General features: G+C 41.2%; 1 protein-coding gene across 1 annotated transcript in view; it reads left to right on the forward strand.

Annotated features, from left to right (window-relative positions):
- C6H18orf25 (chromosome 6 C18orf25 homolog) overlaps nucleotides 1-12,602 on the forward strand; it is a 74,783-nt gene extending 62,181 nt beyond the window's left edge. The window contains exon 5 of the mRNA XM_034773258.1: nucleotides 9,852-12,602. Coding sequence (XP_034629149.1) covers nucleotides 9,852-10,041 — 190 coding nt within the window. The 3' untranslated portion in view covers nucleotides 10,042-12,602. The remainder of the gene's footprint in view (nucleotides 1-9,851) is intronic.
- The last annotated feature ends 6,729 nt before the right edge of the window (nucleotides 12,603-19,331 follow it).

Genomic DNA, 19,331 nt, shown 5'->3' on the forward strand with positions numbered 1-19,331 from the left:
TCAGTATTTTTTTTTGCATGCTTAGTTTGTATGATTGGATTCAGTTCTGTTGTTCGCACTATATTTCTTTGCTCCATACGCTGTAGTGTTGCTGGATTGGTGTGGGCTGTGAAACTTGAATTTGTCTTTCATTTGTGGTGGTTTAGATTCTAGTGATTTGATGACATTTTTCATCATTAGAAACTATTTGGCATTTACTTAGAGCACTGATTCCTTTTGGTAGCTATGTGGTGTTTTTTGTTTAGTTTTGTTGAATGGATTTCCTACCATGCATGTATTTAAAAAATCCTCTGTTTCTCCTTTTCTGTTTTGGTTTTGTTGCATTTACTTCACCTTGTGCTAAGGTTGTCAAGCATGATTCCTGAGCTAATGTTTGATTGAACCTTCTGCAGTTGGCTGTGTGATTTGTTCAAGGATATGAATTTGTTAGGAATCATTTCCACGTAGTAATCTATAGCTAGATTTTTGTCATCTTCAGGGTGAAAAGTTACCTTTAGTTTTGCATAGGTCCCAAAGGCCAGTCCACATTGGCGCTTAAGTCAATGTAAGGTACGTTGCTCTGGAGTGTGAAAAAATCACACACACCCCGAGCAGTGTAGCTTGCATCGACCTAACAGTGTCTACACCAGGGGTCAGAAACCTTTCAGAAGTGGTGTGCCAAGTCTTCATTTATTCGCTCTAATGTAAGGTTTCGCGTGCCAGTAATACATTTTAACCTTTTTAGAAGGCCTCTTTCTACAAGTCTATAATATATAACTAAACTATTGTTGTATGTAAAGTAAATAAGGTTTTACAAATGTTTAAGAAGCTTCATTTAAAATTAAATTAAAATGCAGAGCCCCTCGGACCGGTGGCCAGGACCCGGGCAGTGTGAGTGCCAGTGAAAATCAGCTCGCGTGCCGCCTTCGGCACGAGTGCCATTGGTTGCCTACCCTTGGTCTATACCACGCTGTGTCAATGTGAGATGCTCTCCTGTTGACTTACTTTTCGCCTCTCGGGGAGGTGAAGTACTGAAGTTGACGGGAGAGCCCTCTCCCATTGACTCATTGCGTCTTCACCAGACCCACTAAATTGACACCGTTGCATCAATTGCAGCAGCATCGATTTAGCACGCAGTATAGACAAGCCCAAAGAGATCGTCATTTTACACTGGAACGATGCACCGTAACTATTATGTTCTTGCAGACTCGAGCATCATGAGATACTTCTGCTTTGGCCACTGTCTTGTCTTGTTAATTATTATTATTAAAGGCATTTATTAAAAAAAAATATATTCTAGATTTAGCTAGAGCTCTAAACTTCTTATAACGAACCTTTAGGAGATATATAGAACTCCAAAAGATTTGAGAAAACTGATGGAAAAGCCACCTTGAACTTTAAATTTAAGGTTAAATAGCAGGTCGCAGGCAGAATAGGAAACATGAATGCAGTACTTTTAAAGAGCAGTAAAAGAAACATTAAAAAAATCAGCTTGGACAAGGAAGATTTTCATCAAATAGAATTAGAAAAATCTCAGTCTCCCATCACAGAGAAATGCAGGGAATGTAACCTGAATAGATCTGGGAAAATTCATCTATCTTTCATCATACAGAATTTAAAAATATAAATTTGGAACACATGGAGTGGTTTGAAAGATTTACTAGCGCTTATTTTAAGAAGGTTATCAGTGGCAAGAGATGCGACAATCCGAAATCAGTGCCAGTAAAAACTTTTTTACCACTCCATTTTGTAGCAAAATACGTCTGTATATTTTTGCTTTGCTTTGTTTTGTTTCTTCCTAAATATTACCAGGTACTTCTCTTGCTGTCTGTCAGTAATGCAGTATATCAATTAGAAGTATGTTGTAAGGTAACATATTTATGCCTCAGTTTAACAAAGCACTCAAGCATGCGCTTAACTTCAAGCCCAAGCTGAAATCCCATTGTCTTTAATCATTACAAGCTTAATTGTTTTACTAAATTAGTGCCTTATATTTGGACAGTTACAATATCCATATATTCACATATATGCAGGTAGTCTTGAGTTAATATTGTAGCCTGATCTATAGATTATGAATAAGACTTCCCAGTTATCACCTTAAGGTTAGACAGGTTCTTGTCCCAAGATCAAGCCCCATATTATTAAAATTATTATATAATCAGGAACCCTGATGTGCACAGGTGCAACACTCACACTATAGGAAATCTTTTATATTTACAAATACATCTATTAATACACTTAGCAAAGTCACACACACTCTAACTCAGTAAGGTAAATAAAGATAATACAGAAAGTACATCTGAACATCCATACTCACACCATCCCTTGCAGAACAGCCTGAAATGTTAACCATTATCTTCCTCATCAATTTCCTTATCTTCACCAATGGCCATCATTCTGGCCCCTCTCAAGGGCTACATCTCTCTCTCTCTCTCTCTCTCTCTCTCTAACTGACCACTCGCTGGTAGGCCACTTTTATAATATGTTACGCTGATGTTACCATGTCTAATGCATATTCAACAGGGGTTTCTCCCCTCCTCCTTATTTGTATTTCCTCCCCTTACCAATCTTAAGGTGTCCTTCTATAGGTTAGTATATTTATGATTTTAACTCATCATATATGTCAATTCGTTGCCATGGCACTCTTGCAGTTGGATATTCTGTCCAAAACTTTCCAGAAGCTGGTGTTAGTTCATGTTCTTATGGTTGGCTGATGTCATTATGGACAAAATTCCCCCCTACGTTCTACTTCCAGTTCCCCAAAATGTATGTGAGACCTAAGTTTGTTTATGCTAAAGTTCGTAGGCCTCAATCCTCATGTTAACTGCTGAAGCCAGTGTCGTACAGGATACAAGCCTGTAATTTCCTTGCATTACTGCTGAATACAATAAAGCAGAATGTAATATAAAGCCGTGAATATAATAGAAGTAAGCCTGGCCCACTGGGCTACAGACACGTCTTCTTTGATAGGGTGATAGTTAATGAAGCTTATCACATTAATTTAGGGCCTTACCATATGCTTAAAACCTGTGCTTTACATAACCCAATAGATGACTGGTAAAAGAGAAGTGCCACCTGCCCAGTAAGTATATGTGTATAGGTGCCTGTGGGGTGTAACAAAAATATAAACCTGTGACTTTGCACTCCAATTGACCATAAAAATACCTTGATATTCAGTCATTACCATACTGGCCATCTCCACTATACGTCACCATTCTTATACACACTACTCACTTGGTTAATCTGGTAGGCTACCAACAACAATGACAACAAATTCTGTTGGTACTTTCCTTCTGGCCACGCTGCTGTGGGTCCACCTTAAACATCTTGTATCCGCCAACGTACTGGTACCCCTATCCAGAGCAACAGGCCATCAATGGAGTTTCCCGTGTTGGGTGATATGCTACCGGAGGAGGTACAATGATGCATTTAACGTAGACGTTGTCTTCAAGATGACCTAATGAGTGAATAGCTGCCAAGTGACTGAACACATCCTCCTCTGGATTGAACACAGACAAGGATGTGCCATGATGTAATCGTAGTTAAATAAGAGCCTTAATTAGGGTGCAGTGTCACAGACCCCATATCTGAGTTCTCATTGGCAGGTCTTAATATGAATTAAAGCAAGTGGCTTTTCCTGTTCCATATTTAAAAACAGTTTCAACAATATAATTTAGCAACTGCTAATCCTTGATTAAATGTGGGGTCTTTCCCAATTTTAAATTGTGCTATGTGTGTGTACTGTATGCAGAAATTGATATGACAATTGTATCCATTACTACTCCTGGCATTAGTGTAGCCACCTTCCACCCTGGAGTTACTGATTAGAGGACAGACCTTTTTGCAGGTTACTAAAAGTGACATAGCTACATTCATTAGCTTATAGCTAAGGTTTGCCCTTTTACTTGGTATGCCCTTTACAATAGGCCCATTTTAGATACAGTAACTCCTCACTCAAAGTCGTCCTGGTAAATGTTGTTTCGTTGCTGATCAATTAGGGAACATGCTTGTTTAAAGTTGTGTAATGCTCCCTTCTAATGTCGTTTGGCAGCCGCCTGCTTCGTCTACTACTTGCAGGAAGAGCAGCCCATTGCAGCTAGCTGGTGGGGACTTGGAACCAGGGTAGACCGGCAGCCCCCCACTCCCATAAGTTCTCTGTGCAGCAGCTGCCCAGCAGGCTAGCAATTGCAGCTGTCCCTCCCCCCACTGCCATGTGTTACTCCTGCCCTCTGCCTTGGAGCTGCTCCCTGAGATTCCCGCTTGCTGTGCGGGGGGTGGGGAGGGAAGAAAGAGGGGGGTTAATGTCAGGGTGTCCACCTCCTCCTGCACCCCGCTTACCCTATCTTCCATAGAGCAGGGGGGACACACCAGGACACAGGAGGGAGGGAGCTTGCAGCAGCTGCAATCTCAGCAAGCTGATCTAATTAACAAGGCAGTGCACTTAAAGGGGAAATGCGCATATCTCCCTCCATTCCGGCTGCCTTGTAGAGTGAGAGAGTTAACCCTTGAGGGCTCAGCCAATTGCTAGTTCATCATTTAGCAGTAAGGGAAATATAGAATCATAGAACATCAGGGTTGGAAGGGACCTCAGGAGGTCATCTAGTCCAACCCCCTGCTCAAAGCAGGACCAATCCCCAACTAAATCCCCAAATGGCCACTCTCAACGATTGAACTCACAACCCTGGGTTTAGCAGGTCAATGCTCAAACCACTGAGCTATCCCTCCCCGATCCTCTAACTCCTCCACCTCAACCAAGCTTCACAATCATCATCACTGTGTACCATATTAAATTGTTTAAAACTTACAGTGTGTGTGTGTGTGTGTGTGTGTGTATATATGTATGTATGTATATGTGTGTGTATGTGTATGTATATATAGTCTTTTGTCTGGTGAAAAAAATTTCCCTGGAACTTAACCCCCTCATTTACATTAATTCTTATGGGGAAATTGGATTCTCTTAACATCGTTTCGCTTAGTCGCATTTTTCAGGAACATAACTACAACATTAAGTGAGGAGTTACTGTACATATTGTTTTCTAGTACATATATACATTGATACCATCAGTTCAGGCAATAAATTCAATACTGTTCCATGATAATTAGTCCTCCCCAAGTTCAGTATACTGCCATTTGGGGACGAAATAATATGGCTTTGAAGATGATACCAGTGCACCAAAGAGTGTCCTATACCGGGCTGCTGCCATTGACTCCCGACCATAGTTACTTCAGCGTTAGAGGTCATCATTTGGAGGTTTACAACAAAGTCTATTTTCTTTGCTTCCTTCACGTGGTACAAACACTGGAGCTTGTGAGTCTGCATGTAATTGGCCAGATGCTTCCCTGAACAAACTGTTGGGACATCAAGACTGCTGCACTGTAGCTGTAAGATAGCTATTAATCCTACAGTAATAGGATGGTGGTTTGCTCAATGAACTTCTGAATTTTAATCTGGGTTCTGCCAGACTGGCCACGTTGCCTGACAAATTCCAAATCAAAATTGCGTGTGTATATATATATGTGTGTGTGTGTGTATCAGTTAGTTAAAATTAAATTATTCATTGAGACAAACATACCTATCTTTGACTGATTTCTGCAAAGATTGAACCATCCCAACTGTCTTATAGGGACACACCCACCGTAATTAGATTTTAATTCTAATACTGAAATAGTGTGGTACACAAAGAAAAATGTTTTACTGATGATGATTTTATTATTTACACCTTTGCACGCAAAAAGATTGTTGTTGCAATAAAAACAAAAGTATGAAAAATCATAACCTAGTCACGTGACACAAAACATAAAAATTAATCCAAACAAGTAATCCCAACATACCACAAACCATACCACCAATGGATTAAATATTGCTGTTCAGAGCAGGTCCAGGAAACCTAAAGGTTGAAATTTATTAATTGTCCTGGGTTTACAACCTTGGTTTGTCTATAAAATAAGTTTAATGATTTAGTCAGGAGCTTGCTTTTCTTTAGTCTTTAGATCCTAGATTAAAACAGAAATGGGAGAAAAAGAAAAATATTAACACATGCTTTATTTAGGAAATATAAAGGGAAAATTGCAATTAGATAAATTCAACATTTTATTTTTGTGAATTAGGACCTATAATAATAAGCATGATTTATATTGTAGTAGCAAAGTTTTCTACCTGTCGCTTGTGAGAGACTTTGATAGTTCCTTAAAAGAATAATTCCTGTGTGAAGCAGAAAGATAATATGTTGCTGACTTCCTTTACCATGTTGGATAAGTCTGAAATTGCAACTAACTTGATACCTATTTTTGGAATAATAATGCACATCCGATCAGTTAAATTAGGAATATACCCAATACAAACACGCAAGTAACAAAACGGTATAAATACTTAATGCTTGACTATTCCCTAAAGGCATTATCTCACTCCTTTATACTTTTTCTCATAGAGGATAGGTCCATCAATGGATATTAGTCAGGATGGGCAGGGATGGTGTCCCTAGCCTCTGTTTGCCAGAAGCTGGGAATGGACGATGGGATGGATCACTTGATGATTACCTGTTCTGTTCATTCCCTCTGGTGCACCTGGCATTGGCCACTGTTGGAAGACAGGACACTGGGCTAGATGGACCTTTGATCTGAACCACTATGGCCTTTCTTATGCACTGCTTCCCCCACCACTTACAGGTTAGAGGAGTAGTAAACAGAGTTTGCTTTACCTTGTACATGCACATTTAGACAAGGTTATGTCTAATATGTCTAAAGGATGCTGAACCTTATCTCTTCATTTATGGGATATATATATATATATATATATTTAGAAGCAATTTTCTTTTCCTGCTTCCCCTTTTCCTCCCAAGCACAGAGTGCAGAAGTACTTCCCCTTTCAGCAACATGTTAGTTGCTGGTCAAAGCCTAAGTGGTTTAGCTGCTGAGGGTTACTTAGAAATTACAAGTTAAAGGCACAGAGCCTGTTGTCTTGGTTGATTACAGGGTATGGGCTAAATGCATAGTTACAAGGTCTCTAAGACGAAGCTTTCGGTACTTTCTGGTAAGTCAGGGTTTTTCCCTTGTTCCTTTGATACTTCTTATTCAACCATTCCTTTATATTGCTGTTTAATTTAGTCTCCTGGGATTTTAACACTCTGCTTTGGTGGAAGTTGGATTTATACTTATAGCTGTGCTTACAGTCTTGTTGCTTCTCATTTCTCCATTTGAGTCATTACCCACTGACAAGCATTAGTTATGTTACAAACCCACAAGTTAGGGTGATGAAAAATTAGCCTATGTTGCATTCGTATGAAACCTCCTCCATAATCTTTAATATGTTTATGTGCTATGTTTTGGTCAACCACAACCGGACTTCTGAGCTGACTCTACTACACTTACCTCCAACTCCTACTTCAAACAAGCTCAATTAAATCTGACTAGCTAGCTTCATTCTAACTCTGCACAGTAAGCACTTAGCACTGTACATATGTAGAAGCGACCCTCCTTAAATAATTAACCCCTTAACCGGTTTCAACAATTACTTGAACAAGTCTCAAGAAAAGCGGAGGGGATGGGGGTTCTGCTCCCTCTCTCTTCCCTCGATGGCTTATGTGCTCTTAGCTGGTCGAAAGGTAATTACCCAGTCCGGACCTACAGAGCAGCAAGGGGGAGGCTGCTGATAGATGGATCTGGGCTCAGCCCGGGAGAGCTGAGGGGACTAAAATAAGGTATCCCGGACCGTACAAGTTCTGAGCCCCTGCGGCCTCTTGGCACCACCTCAAAGTGTGGGTCATTGGGCTAAATGCAACTGCCATTGTAACTCTTATAGGTACCTCAAAATTACAACTAGTTTACAAGCCCCCTTAACGTGTATAAAGGAATCCCCTCCTTGCGTGATTCTAAACCCCAGTGACTAGTCAATAATACCCAGTGAGGAGTGCAATCAGGCTGATGTCCCGCATCACCCACTTGCAGTTACAATTTCCATGGGCATCTAATGGTGGGAGACAAGTGCTTACCCACGAGTGTCCTACTTTGCTTCTGCCTCTGGCATGCCAAGTGAATGTGATGGTCAAGAAATCGCGTGCTCCTCTGTTTGATGTGGGTGTGTGTTACTGCTGTCCTCCAGGAGGGCATACCCTCCCCCCTCTTGCTAAGAAAAGCAGAAATAGTAGAACTAGAAAAGAGGAATAATAGCTGAGGGGGAAAAGAGGAAGTCCCTGGTGAGTTACAGTGAGTGTTTTTGACAGGAACCAAATTGTGACTGAGAGTTTTACCTAGATTTTAATTTAGATTTTACCAGAGGTGAGTTTACCTATGCCAGGTAGGGAGATTATGGCTGTATGCCCTTGGGGCCCCTGTTCGGGCGCCAATCTGTAGCCTGATGCTATTGATTATGAATAAGAATACCCAGTTATCACCTTAAGGTTAGACAGGTTCTTATCCCAAGATCAAGCCCCATATTATTAAAATTATTATATAATCGGGAACCCCGATGTGCACAGGTGCAACACTCACACTATAGGAACTCTTTTATATTTACAAATAAATAATCTATTAATACACTTAGCAAAGTCACACACACTCTAACTCAGTAAGGTAAATTAAAGATAATACAGAAAGTACATCTGAACATCCATACTCACAGCATCCCTTGCAGAACAGCCTGAAATGTTAGCCATTATCTTCCTTATCACCATCACCTTCCTCATCTTCACCAGTGACCATCATTCTGACCTCTCCCAAGGGCTACATCTCTCTCTCCCCGTCCATCTGACCACATGCTGGGATGTCAATTTTATGATGTTATGCTGACGTTACCATATCTAATGCATATTCAGTAGGAGTTTTTCCCCTCTTCCTTATTTGTATTTCCTCCCTTTAGGTTCTATAGCTTAGTATATTTATGATTTTAACTCATCAGGTGGGACAATTCATTGCCATGGCACTCTTGCAGTCGGATGTTCTGTCCAAAACCTTCCAGAAGCTGGTGTTAGTTCATGTTTCTATTGTTGGCTGATGTCATTATAGACCCAATCCCCCCTACTTTCTACTGCCAGTTCCCCAAACCTTATGAGTTACCTAAGTTTATCTGTGCCAAAGTTCGTAGGCCTCAATCCTCATGCTAACTGCTGAAGCCAATGTCTTACAAGATACAAGCCTGTAGGTTCCTTGCATTACTGTTGAATATAATAAAGCAGAATATAATACAAAGCAGTGAATATAATACAGGTATGCTGGCCCACTGGGCTACAAAGGAAATAAAGTATAATGGCTTAATTAAAAAATTTTTTTACAAAACATAGGTAGATTTCTACTATAATCGCTATAAGGCACGTATCATCTTCTCGGTTAATGGGAATCTGGTCTCATATAATTTTTTTTCCCTGTTTTCTTCATGAAGGTTTCTCCTATTGAAAAATTTCCTCTTTAAAAAGACTAATGGTTGTAATTCCCAGCAGAAAAAATACCCAATTTCCCCCCCAATACAATGCAGTTATCTGAACAGTACATGATGTTACACATTATGGAGCATATTCTCCCTGGAATATTGGGAGCCATGCATGCATGACTTCCTGGGAGCTTCACTCACTTCTACTGGCAGAATTTGATCCTTTGTATTTCAGTAACTGAGTGCAGGGAAATTTCATTCTAGGCTCTACATTGTTTGTGATTTTGTGAGCTCAAGTTCAAGGGTTTACTGTTCAGTGTGTGTGTGTATAAAATCTGTAGTAAGTCATGTTGGCAGGCCTTCATGGACTCCACAAATGGAAAAGGCACGAGCAAATTTTGAAGAGACCTGTTAATCAGATGCAAATTAACACCTTGAAATATTGCAACTAAGGATCTTGTATGGAGAGTTGACAGTAGTGTTAATGCTTTTGCTCTTTGCTTTGTTGCAGGTGTGCCCATCCTAGGGGAGGTGTGATTCAGAGTGTCTCTTCCTGGAAGCATGGCTCAGGCTCGCAGTACATTAGCACTCGGCAAACACAGTCATGGACAGCAGTGGCCCCCCAGCAGAATTGGTCTTCACCCCCAGAAGTAGTTGATCTCACTTTGGACGAGGATACCAGACGCAAATATCTACTGTAATGCAATGTCACTGTGGTTTTGCCCCCCATCCCTTCCCCTCTTTATGGCACGGAAGTTCATTGTTTTAGCTTCAGCTTCAGAAGCCCTGTTCTTAGCATTATGGACTTCAAACTCCTGGAGAATTTCCTTTTCCATCAGAATGCAGTGTCCTTTTAATATTGCTTCAAATATTTTACCTTCTCAAAGGAGGATTTTTCCTAGTATGAAAACGTGATAGCACTGAATTTAAATGACACCTACAGTTATGCATTGTGTGTGTTTAATCTAAAGAAATAATTGTGCAGATGGATACACGCTCCCATCCTCTCCCCCCACTGATATCAAAATGGTTTTAATTTACCAGTCAATTGATTTTTGTCTGTAGAAGCTAGTGTTTTTGCTGTGTGAGCATCGGAGACAGTGATCTGATCTTGAGAGGTGCTGAGTCCCCTCCATTGATTTCAGTGGAACTACAAGTGCTCAGCCCTTCTGAAAATTGGACCAACAGTATTAACCCAATTTGATTTGGTTTCTTCACCAGCAGGACTGTCGTTTTATAGAAAGGCCCATAACATGTGCACTGGACAAGTTTTTAATTAAAGGTTTGTTGTTTTCTATGTAATTTATAGTTTACATTCGGTTCAGTGCTGTGTCTTCTGTCTTCTTGGCTATGGTGTTTTACTGGTCATTTGCCACAGCGTGTTAATTTTTTTTTTTCCAAATAACAATGACTTAATAGCAGCTGATCAGCACAAAAGCATAAGAAAATAGTAATAAAAAGACCCAGCCTCCCTGCCCATTTTAAAGGGATCTGAATCCCTTGCATTATAGGATCCTGCTTTTTTTTAACCATGCCTCTCAATCTTCAATGGGGCTACTCACATGCTTAAAACTGTGAATGTGCTTAAGTACTTTGCAGGATCAGGGCCTACGCTTATCCTTTGGTTTTAAGTAGTTCTGCCCCATTTGCCTGTTCTTAGGTCATGTTTTCTATCCTTGTGTTTGAACCTCTCTTAGGGTCTGATCCTGCAAACACTTACCTACCAAACTGGGTGTTTACTAAAGTGAAATCAATTGGACAAGACACTCTAGTAAGCATTAGTCCCTATAGTAAGTATTGAAGTAGCCCTTAATCACTCACACTGGCTCCTGTTCAAGGTAAAAACCAAAGACTAAACTTCAAAACAAGAGGATGTTCACTTTAAATATCTACTGTGCAATTGAAATGTGTCCTTTTGTATTCAAAATGCTTTTAATGGAATTTTTCTACAGTTCCAACACAGAATTTTTACCAGCTAGGGTTACACAGCAAATAGAAAGGACACCATGAGTCCTGATCTGGTTGATTTGGTGTCAATTTTCAAGAGTGCAGGGTGGCTTCCAAAAATTTGCTGTATGGACAATAATTTTGCCTTTGGTAGCACAGATTTGTTTAAAAAAATTGATTCTAGTATTGTTAATAGTAAACAGTTTGCTTTGCTTCAAAAAGTGGAAAGGTTGTGACTGCACTTTAAAGATCAAATAGGTAAAGGATTTATGTTCTGTTTTAAAAGATTCTAAAACATTAAACGGTGATCAGCGTGTTGCATGACCATAACCTCTAAAATGTATTTGGTGCTTCTAGTAATTGGTCTCTTTGTTTGGGGGTGGGAGGGAGTGTAGTGAATGGAATCCATACTCATTGCAATAGAGAACTGTCCTGTAACATTGGTACACTATATTAATAGTGACTATTGATCTTTTTTTCCTAATTGGTTAATTGCATAACTCATCCATCATTTTAGCAGATTAGCACCATGCTGTAGGTTAACTGGGAAAGATGATTTAGTGTGGCTGCCTTTTACTGTTTCATGAAGTTGTCTTTAAAAGATCAGTTTCTAAGAAAGCTACAGGGACCCATTTGTAGTCCTTCCATTTAAAAAATTGCAAACAGACTTTCTGTTTCTCAGTTTGTATATGATGTGACTTCCATGTATATATAAAAATGACTGCATCCTAACCAAACTTCCTTCAATTGTGCACTGTGTTTGTTTTAAACAAATCATGTATTTTAGTCTGATGCTGGTTTTCTTTTCTTTTATTTAAAACACTACATATTTCTTTTATTCTTGTAACAAATTTTAAAGGGTAGTGATCTAAAAACCACAATCACTGGATAGCTAGGAAGTATTTCTTCTTTTGTTTTGGGGGATTTTTTTTAAGAGAGCAAAAGGCGCCTGGACAATTTTGCTCTTCTCGACAGGAAAGTGAAATGTTAGCCATTGTATGGCTAAGAACCAATGCACTTGGGGCCTGATCCCAAAGCCCACTGAAGGCAATCGGAGGCTTTCCATTGACTTCAGTGGGCACCGTCTTAAGCCCTTTATGGTTCAGCAGTTCTAGTGTTTGAACTTGGAATCTTCTGCAGTGGAGACAAATCATTGCTTAGAATTTAATGTTTAAAATGTGCAACTCTAGTAAAAATTTGGTTCTTCTCGACACTCATTATTTAGTTCTAATTTTCCATCTAGTATTTAATGGTCTTTGGAGGAAAAAAATAATAATAAAAGAGTGTTATATATCTATATCTATATATATATATATATAAATAAATATATATATATTTTTGGTGCAAGATGAGACCTTCTGTTTTTTTAAACAAGTCTGTAGCATAAAGGTTAAACTATTTTAAGACAAAATAAAATAGAGTGTATTATTTAAACAATATTGCCTTGTGTGGGAGTTTTTTTCACTTCCATTTAATACTGTGAAATTTGAAGTGCCTCCAAAATAAAGCCTTTAAGCTCTGAGAGTGGGTTATATACTTTTAGAATTCAGCACTATTTCCTTTTCTGACATTCAGTTTGATGTCTAGTATGTTAAATATTTTATTTCTTCACCACAAAAGCTTTCCTTTATCCAGCATTTCAAAGACTTGGTCCAGCACAACAATTTTGGATTATAGTACTGATAGGATGGGATTATAGTACTGATAGGACCTAGGTACACCAGGGATACCAGCAAGACAGGTTTCTACAAACTATTCCTACCATGTGCCTTAAACCTTACTGGCAGGGACCACCTGTAGGGATGAGAATACCATGTCCAATTCAGTCTCAGTCCTGATACTCAAAGCCTTCCATAGGATTCACCCCAGCTACCTGGGAGGGTCACACCTCTTCCTCTGTGACCACCCTTGTCAGCCAAGTTCTATTGGAACCATGAAACTGACCAATAGGAAGAGACTTCTGAATTTCTGAATGTGGAAGACAAAACTTCCCCTGGAGTTGGATCTAGACCAGGGATTGGCAACTTTTGGCATGCGGCCCACCAGGGTAAGTACCCTGGCGGGCCGGGCCGGTTTGTTTACCTGCCACGTCTGCAGGTTCGGCTAATCGTGGCTCCCACTGGCCTTGGTTCACCGCTCCAGGCCAATGGGAGCCACAATTGGCCAAACCCGTGGACGCGGCAGGTAAACAAACCAGCACGGCCGGGCCGTGTGCCAAAGGTTGCCGATCCCTGATCTAGACTATGGAACTTGCTCCTGCCGTAGATAAGAATGACATGGGCCTCTCCACATTCAGAATTAAATGCAAATTTTCTTACTTTGACTTAACTTTCCCATTACCTTTCAGTCTGCTCGTGCATAGGAGGGAAGCAAAGGGAAAGAAAAGAAATCTGCTACCTTTCAAGCTATTCCTGCAGGAGAAGAGGGTAGAGGAAGAGTTTTGTTTAGTATCAGTCTTTTTGTTAGATGAGGGCGCAAGCTGGTACTACACTAAGTGCCATATATACTAAATACAAAGATAAATCAGGAAAGGTGCTGAGGGTAGTTCACTCTTCATACCCATTCACGCCTTAGTATTGAAATTACAAATTGTGGTGGTGGTGACGTGTAGTGGACACTGGTACAGGACTCCAACTAATTTCACATCGGGCATCAGAAGAGAGGTTGACACTTTAGAGTTTGATGCAAAGCTAGAGAGGACAACTGGTGCACCTGCCAGTCATTCAGCTCCTGATTTGATATTGATGCTTATTTTGAAAGATTTCAGTAATAGGCTGGATATGTTTCTAACCATTTTTTATCATTTATATTTTTAAAATCTGCTTTCTTCACACCCAGAAGGTACCATAAACGAAGCCTTCATAAACTGAAATATACAGCATCCGAAGTTCCACCCCAGTCACCTACCTCTTTCTCCTGGCTCAAGCTGATCCACTTCGTATTGCTTTATGAAAATCATGATTCCTGGGACAACACAAGAGCTAATAGATCAGTCCTGATTTTCCTTCCCTTCCTCACTTCCCCCCCCCGCCCCCTTCCCCCCCCCCCCCCCTCGCTCCCCGGATCTTCTGGTTGCAAATTAATTTCTTGGCTGAAAAGCTGTTCCATCTGCTATGAAATGGAAAGTAAATGGATTGAAAGGTGGTCTATTGTCACAGTAGCATTTGTAAATACCTCTGTGTCCTTTGGTGAAATGCTGTTACCCTCCCTCCCGCCTTCTTAGTGTCATAGTCTGAATGACAATTGCTATCACTTTGTTTCCCAGAGCATCAATGAATTACGACTACAGTTTACATTGGGAAAAGAGCAGCACTCCACCAAAGACTGGGTTACCACCAACAGGTCCTGCATTTAAAGTGGTCTGGAACAGGTAAAAAGAAGAATAGTCTCCACCTAATATTGAAATCAGATGGCAAAGTCCAGGAGTTCAGAGCCCTGAGTCTGTCTTGATACCAGGGCTGAGCAAAATTCACAAGTGTTCCTGAGCAGATGGGTGTGTTCTGTACAGACTTGATGAGAACACTGGCATGTAGAAAACACCCCCGCACACCCTGCCTGCATTCTCTTGGAGATGGTTATTCAGCTGTATTTACAATTCAGCTTAAAATTAAAATTGGCTGCCAGCTGCTGATGGGGGGATGGCATTTTTCAAAGGGTAATTCTAAGGAGGCAAAAGGGGTGAAATGGGAAGCGGTAAACCTGATGAACTCATTTAGCCCCCGATAAACCTCCCGTGTTACTGCCTTGATTTGCCGATTTAGGGATAGCATGTGAGAAATTGGCAAGAGTTAAGTGAGAAACCATGCCAGAGATGAAAGGGCAAAAGAACTAGAGCACATGTTGTTTTTTCCAAGTTCCTGATGAAAAATCTTAAGTGTTTGATCTGCTGTTGCTTCCAGTGGGAAGCCCTGATTAGACTGACTGTTTAGAAAGCAAAGTTCTGCAGAACACTAAGAAAGGGAGAATCACAACGTGCCATCCATCCATCAGGGAGTTACTACACGTTCCTAACCTACTGAAGGTCCTGTCCTTTCCATCACGTTAAAACTGCTGTCCTCCCAGGACCTTTATTGTGTCATACTGCCGAAAGATTTTATTTAAAGGTATTTCTTGTGTGTTCAGTGGCTAGGGAAAGGTAATTGGGTATGGAGCCTATTACCTAGGATTCTTGTTTGAATCCCACTAAGGTGGTAGTAACTGAAAGTCATTTTGCTGGTTGTTGGATGACCAATGTGAAGGGAGTTACAGTGTCTGTCTAGTTTCTAACTGATAAGTATCTGCAGCACAACTGGCACCTTTCTTGGTATGAAATTATCTTCTCATTCTTTGCGGTGAGTCCCTCCAGCTCAGGATTGAGGCATGTTTTGGAGAGGGGAGAGGCAAGGTAAGGAAGCCGGCAGTATCTCTTCTGTGGCTAAATAAAGGAGTTCCATTTGCAGGGCTGTCTGATGGATATCTCTCATGAGCACGGTATGTCTGAGACAATAAATTAAAAACACACATTCAAGAGCTAACATTGCTGCTGAATGATGAAAAAAGCATCAGCCCTGTTTAAAACTGAGGCATGTATATATGTATGTGTGTGCGTATATATATAGATGGTGCCTGTTGGAAAATGGTGCTTATTATACCTGGCAGTTCAAACCCCCTGCTTTCTCCCCAAGACTCCCTCATCCTCCCAGCCACCAATCTCACATAGCCCTGCTGAAGTCCCACTTTTCTTTTTTTAAACCATAATCCTCAAGTGAAGATGCAGAAAATTACAGCATCTGTTTCCAAATCTGCCAGCAGATCGAGGAACGTGATCGTTCCTTTATTCGACATTGGTGAGGCCTCATCTGGAATACTGTGTCCAGTTTCGGGCCCCACACTACAGGAAAGATGTGGAAAAATTGGAAAGAGTCCAGCGGAGGGCAACAAAAATGATTAGGGGTCTGAAGCACATGACTTATGAGGAGAGGCTGAGGGAACTGGGATTGTTTAGTCTCCAGAAGAGAAGAATGAGGGGGGATTTGATAGCAGCCTTCAACTACCTGAAGGGGGCTTCCAAAGAGGATGGAGCTCGGCTGTTCTCAGTGGTGGCAGATGACAGAACAAGGAGCAATGATCTCAAGTTGCAGTGGGGGAGGTCCAGGTTGGATATTAGGAAACACTATTTCACTAGGAGGGTGGTGAAGCACTGGAATGGGTTACCTAGGGAGGTGTTGGAGTCTCCTTCCTTGGAGGTTTTTAAGGCCCGGCTTGACAAAGCCCTGGCTGGGATGATTTAGTTGGGAGTTGGTCCTGCTTTGAGCAGGGGGTTGGACTAGATGACCTCCTGAGGTCCCTTCCAACCCTGATATTCTATGATTCTACTTAATTTATAGTTGTGTGTAGGGGCTCGCGTATTCCAGTAGGCATTCAAGTACTATGGCCTTGAATGTAATGTAGAAACCTAGCTAGAGCTCTTCCTGTTCAGCAGATGTAGCTTTTCACTCATTTGGCCTTCACCTTATTAAAACAAGTATGTCAAGCCTTCTGACTTCGTTAGTTAACGTTAGTTGAAAGAGGTGGAAAAGGCCTAACATCATCTGGTATGTCCCTTGCCCATTGCAAGTTTATTCTCTCTTATTTAAATACTAGAATAATCCTGGGTTTACTCTGGGTGCTATTTGGGGAAAAGGACTAGATAACATCATAGAACTTTTCCCTCTAGTTTGGATGATGATAATTTGTATTACCGTAGATGCCTTTAGGGCTCCATTCAATATCAGGGCCCCTTTGTGCTAGATACGGCACATACACCTAAGGGAGACAGTCCATTCCCCAAAGTGTTTACGTGACGGACAGATGGAGACCTGAGATCTAGAAAAATGAAGTGACTTGCCCAAGATCACACAGGCAGTCTTTGGTGGAGCCACAAATTTGTACCCAAATCCCCTGAATCCCAGTCCAGCGTCCTAATCACAAAACCATTGTTCCTCTCATGATGTGTTGCCATTTTCTTTGGAAGATCTTTCAGATTTTAATGGAAATTAAATAAATAGCCCAATTTCATCCCAATACTCCTAATGATAACCCTTTGGAAAACCCTACAGCTCTGCAAATTGTAACCTCCAGGATAAGGCTGAGGACTAACTGACTTTGTAACGGCAGGTATACATTTTAAATTCTCTATCAGGATGTGTTTCTGTTATCCTTTGTATTATGCTCGGGTGATGGCCTCATTATTATATGAACCCAAAGGGGACCATTAGTGTCAGAGATATTTGGCTTGGAGTTTTGCTTTTAAGAGCCTGATGAGCAATGTGTTGCTATTCTACAGCTTTATGAGATGTGTTCTTACTCTAAGCTCATCTCACCTGCTCGAGTGGATGTGCAGGATACGACCGGGATTCATGAAAGGATAATTGTATTGCTTTTCCACATGATTACATTTCCCATTTGTGGCCATTTGTTAACACTCTCCCTGGGGTCTGTGTGACAAAAACACCTAATAAAAATACTCCTTGATGGGATATGAGCAGCCAGCTACAAATCACAAGCTAAACACTGGTGCTCTATTGTCAGACATCTTAGTAACACCTTGGGCCTGCCAACATTTTACAGCTTTAATGGGTTCTGTAACCTGCACAAATAGCCAGAGAGGAGCCCTGTTTAACAATGCAGAGAACTGGCTGACTACTCGTTACAGGGGGGGAGGGATAGCTCAGTGGTTTGAGCATTGGCCTGCTAACCTCAGGGTTGTAAGTTCAATCCTTGAGGGGGCCACTGAGGGATCTGGGGCAAAAATCAGTACTTGGTCCTGCTAGTGAAGGCAGGGGGCTGCACTCGATGACCTTTCCAAGGTCCCTTCCAGTTCTAGGAGATGGGATATCTCCACTAATTTAAAATTTATGGGGGGTGGGATAGCTCAGTGGTTTGAGCATTGGCTGTTAAACCCAGGGTTGTGAGTTCAATCCTTGAGGGGGCCACTTAGGGATCTGGGGCAAAATCAGTACTTGGTCCTGCTAGTGAAGGCAGGGGGCTGGACTTGATGACCTTTCAAGGTCCCTTCCAGTTCTAGGAGATGGGATATCTCTATTTATTTTATTTATTTTACAAGCTATTTTCTTTGTGGAGTTTTCTTCTGGTTGTGCATTGTCCCTGAACAGATTGTGACTTTTTCCTTATTTGTTCATTATTCAGAATAGATGGTGGGGTGGAGGGATAGCTCAGTGATTTGAGCATTGGCCTGCTAAACCCAGGGTTGTGAGTTCTAATCCTTGAGGGGGTCATTTCGGGATCTACGGCAAAAATCTGCGTGGGGATTGGTCCTGCTTTGAGCAGGGGGTTGGACTAGATGACCTCCTGAGGTCCCTTCCAACCCTGATATTCTCTGATTCTATGGTTTGGGCAAACAGTTCATACTGGGGACTCTTCTGAGCATTTGGGGTTAGATACTGAGCTGTGTGATTAGTAATTTAAGTCACATGATTTATATACAGTAAGACTGGAAGGGACCATTATGCTCATCTAATCTGACCTCCTGCATAATGCAAGCCATAAAAACTCACCCAGTAATTCCTGCAACAAGCCCATAACTTCCCTTTGAGCTATAGCATATCATTTAGAAAGACATCCAGTCTTGATTTAAAGACTACAAGTGATGGACCACCATGGTACCATCCACTTTGTGCCTTAGTAAGTTGTTCTAGTGATTAATGACCCTCCCTGATTTAAAAAAAAAATTGCACTTTATTTCTAGTCTGAATTTGTCAAGCTTCAGCTAGGTTCTGGTTTCTGTTCTTTGATTGGATGACCTAGCCTTTGTACACAGGAGGAGTGCCTGTAAATATCATTAGAGTGTTGAATGAGGAGATGCAGGACACAGCTGCATCCTCTCGGAGCTTCGTGATTGTGTCCTGCCTGTGGATTATCAACAGGGCTTCTGCACAGAGTGAGGGGCAGTTCACCCTGACTTAGGGTGGCAAAACTGGGATCTTAGCATTAACAGGGCTGCCCGGGGGCAGGGGGCACGACAAGTGGGGCAATTTGCCCCGGGCCCCGCAGGGGCCCCCACGAG

The sequence above is a fragment of the Trachemys scripta genome, chromosome 6, assembly GCF_013100865.1.
Source record: "Trachemys scripta elegans isolate TJP31775 chromosome 6, CAS_Tse_1.0, whole genome shotgun sequence".
In the NCBI taxonomy this organism is placed as follows: domain Eukaryota; kingdom Metazoa; phylum Chordata; order Testudines; family Emydidae; genus Trachemys; species Trachemys scripta.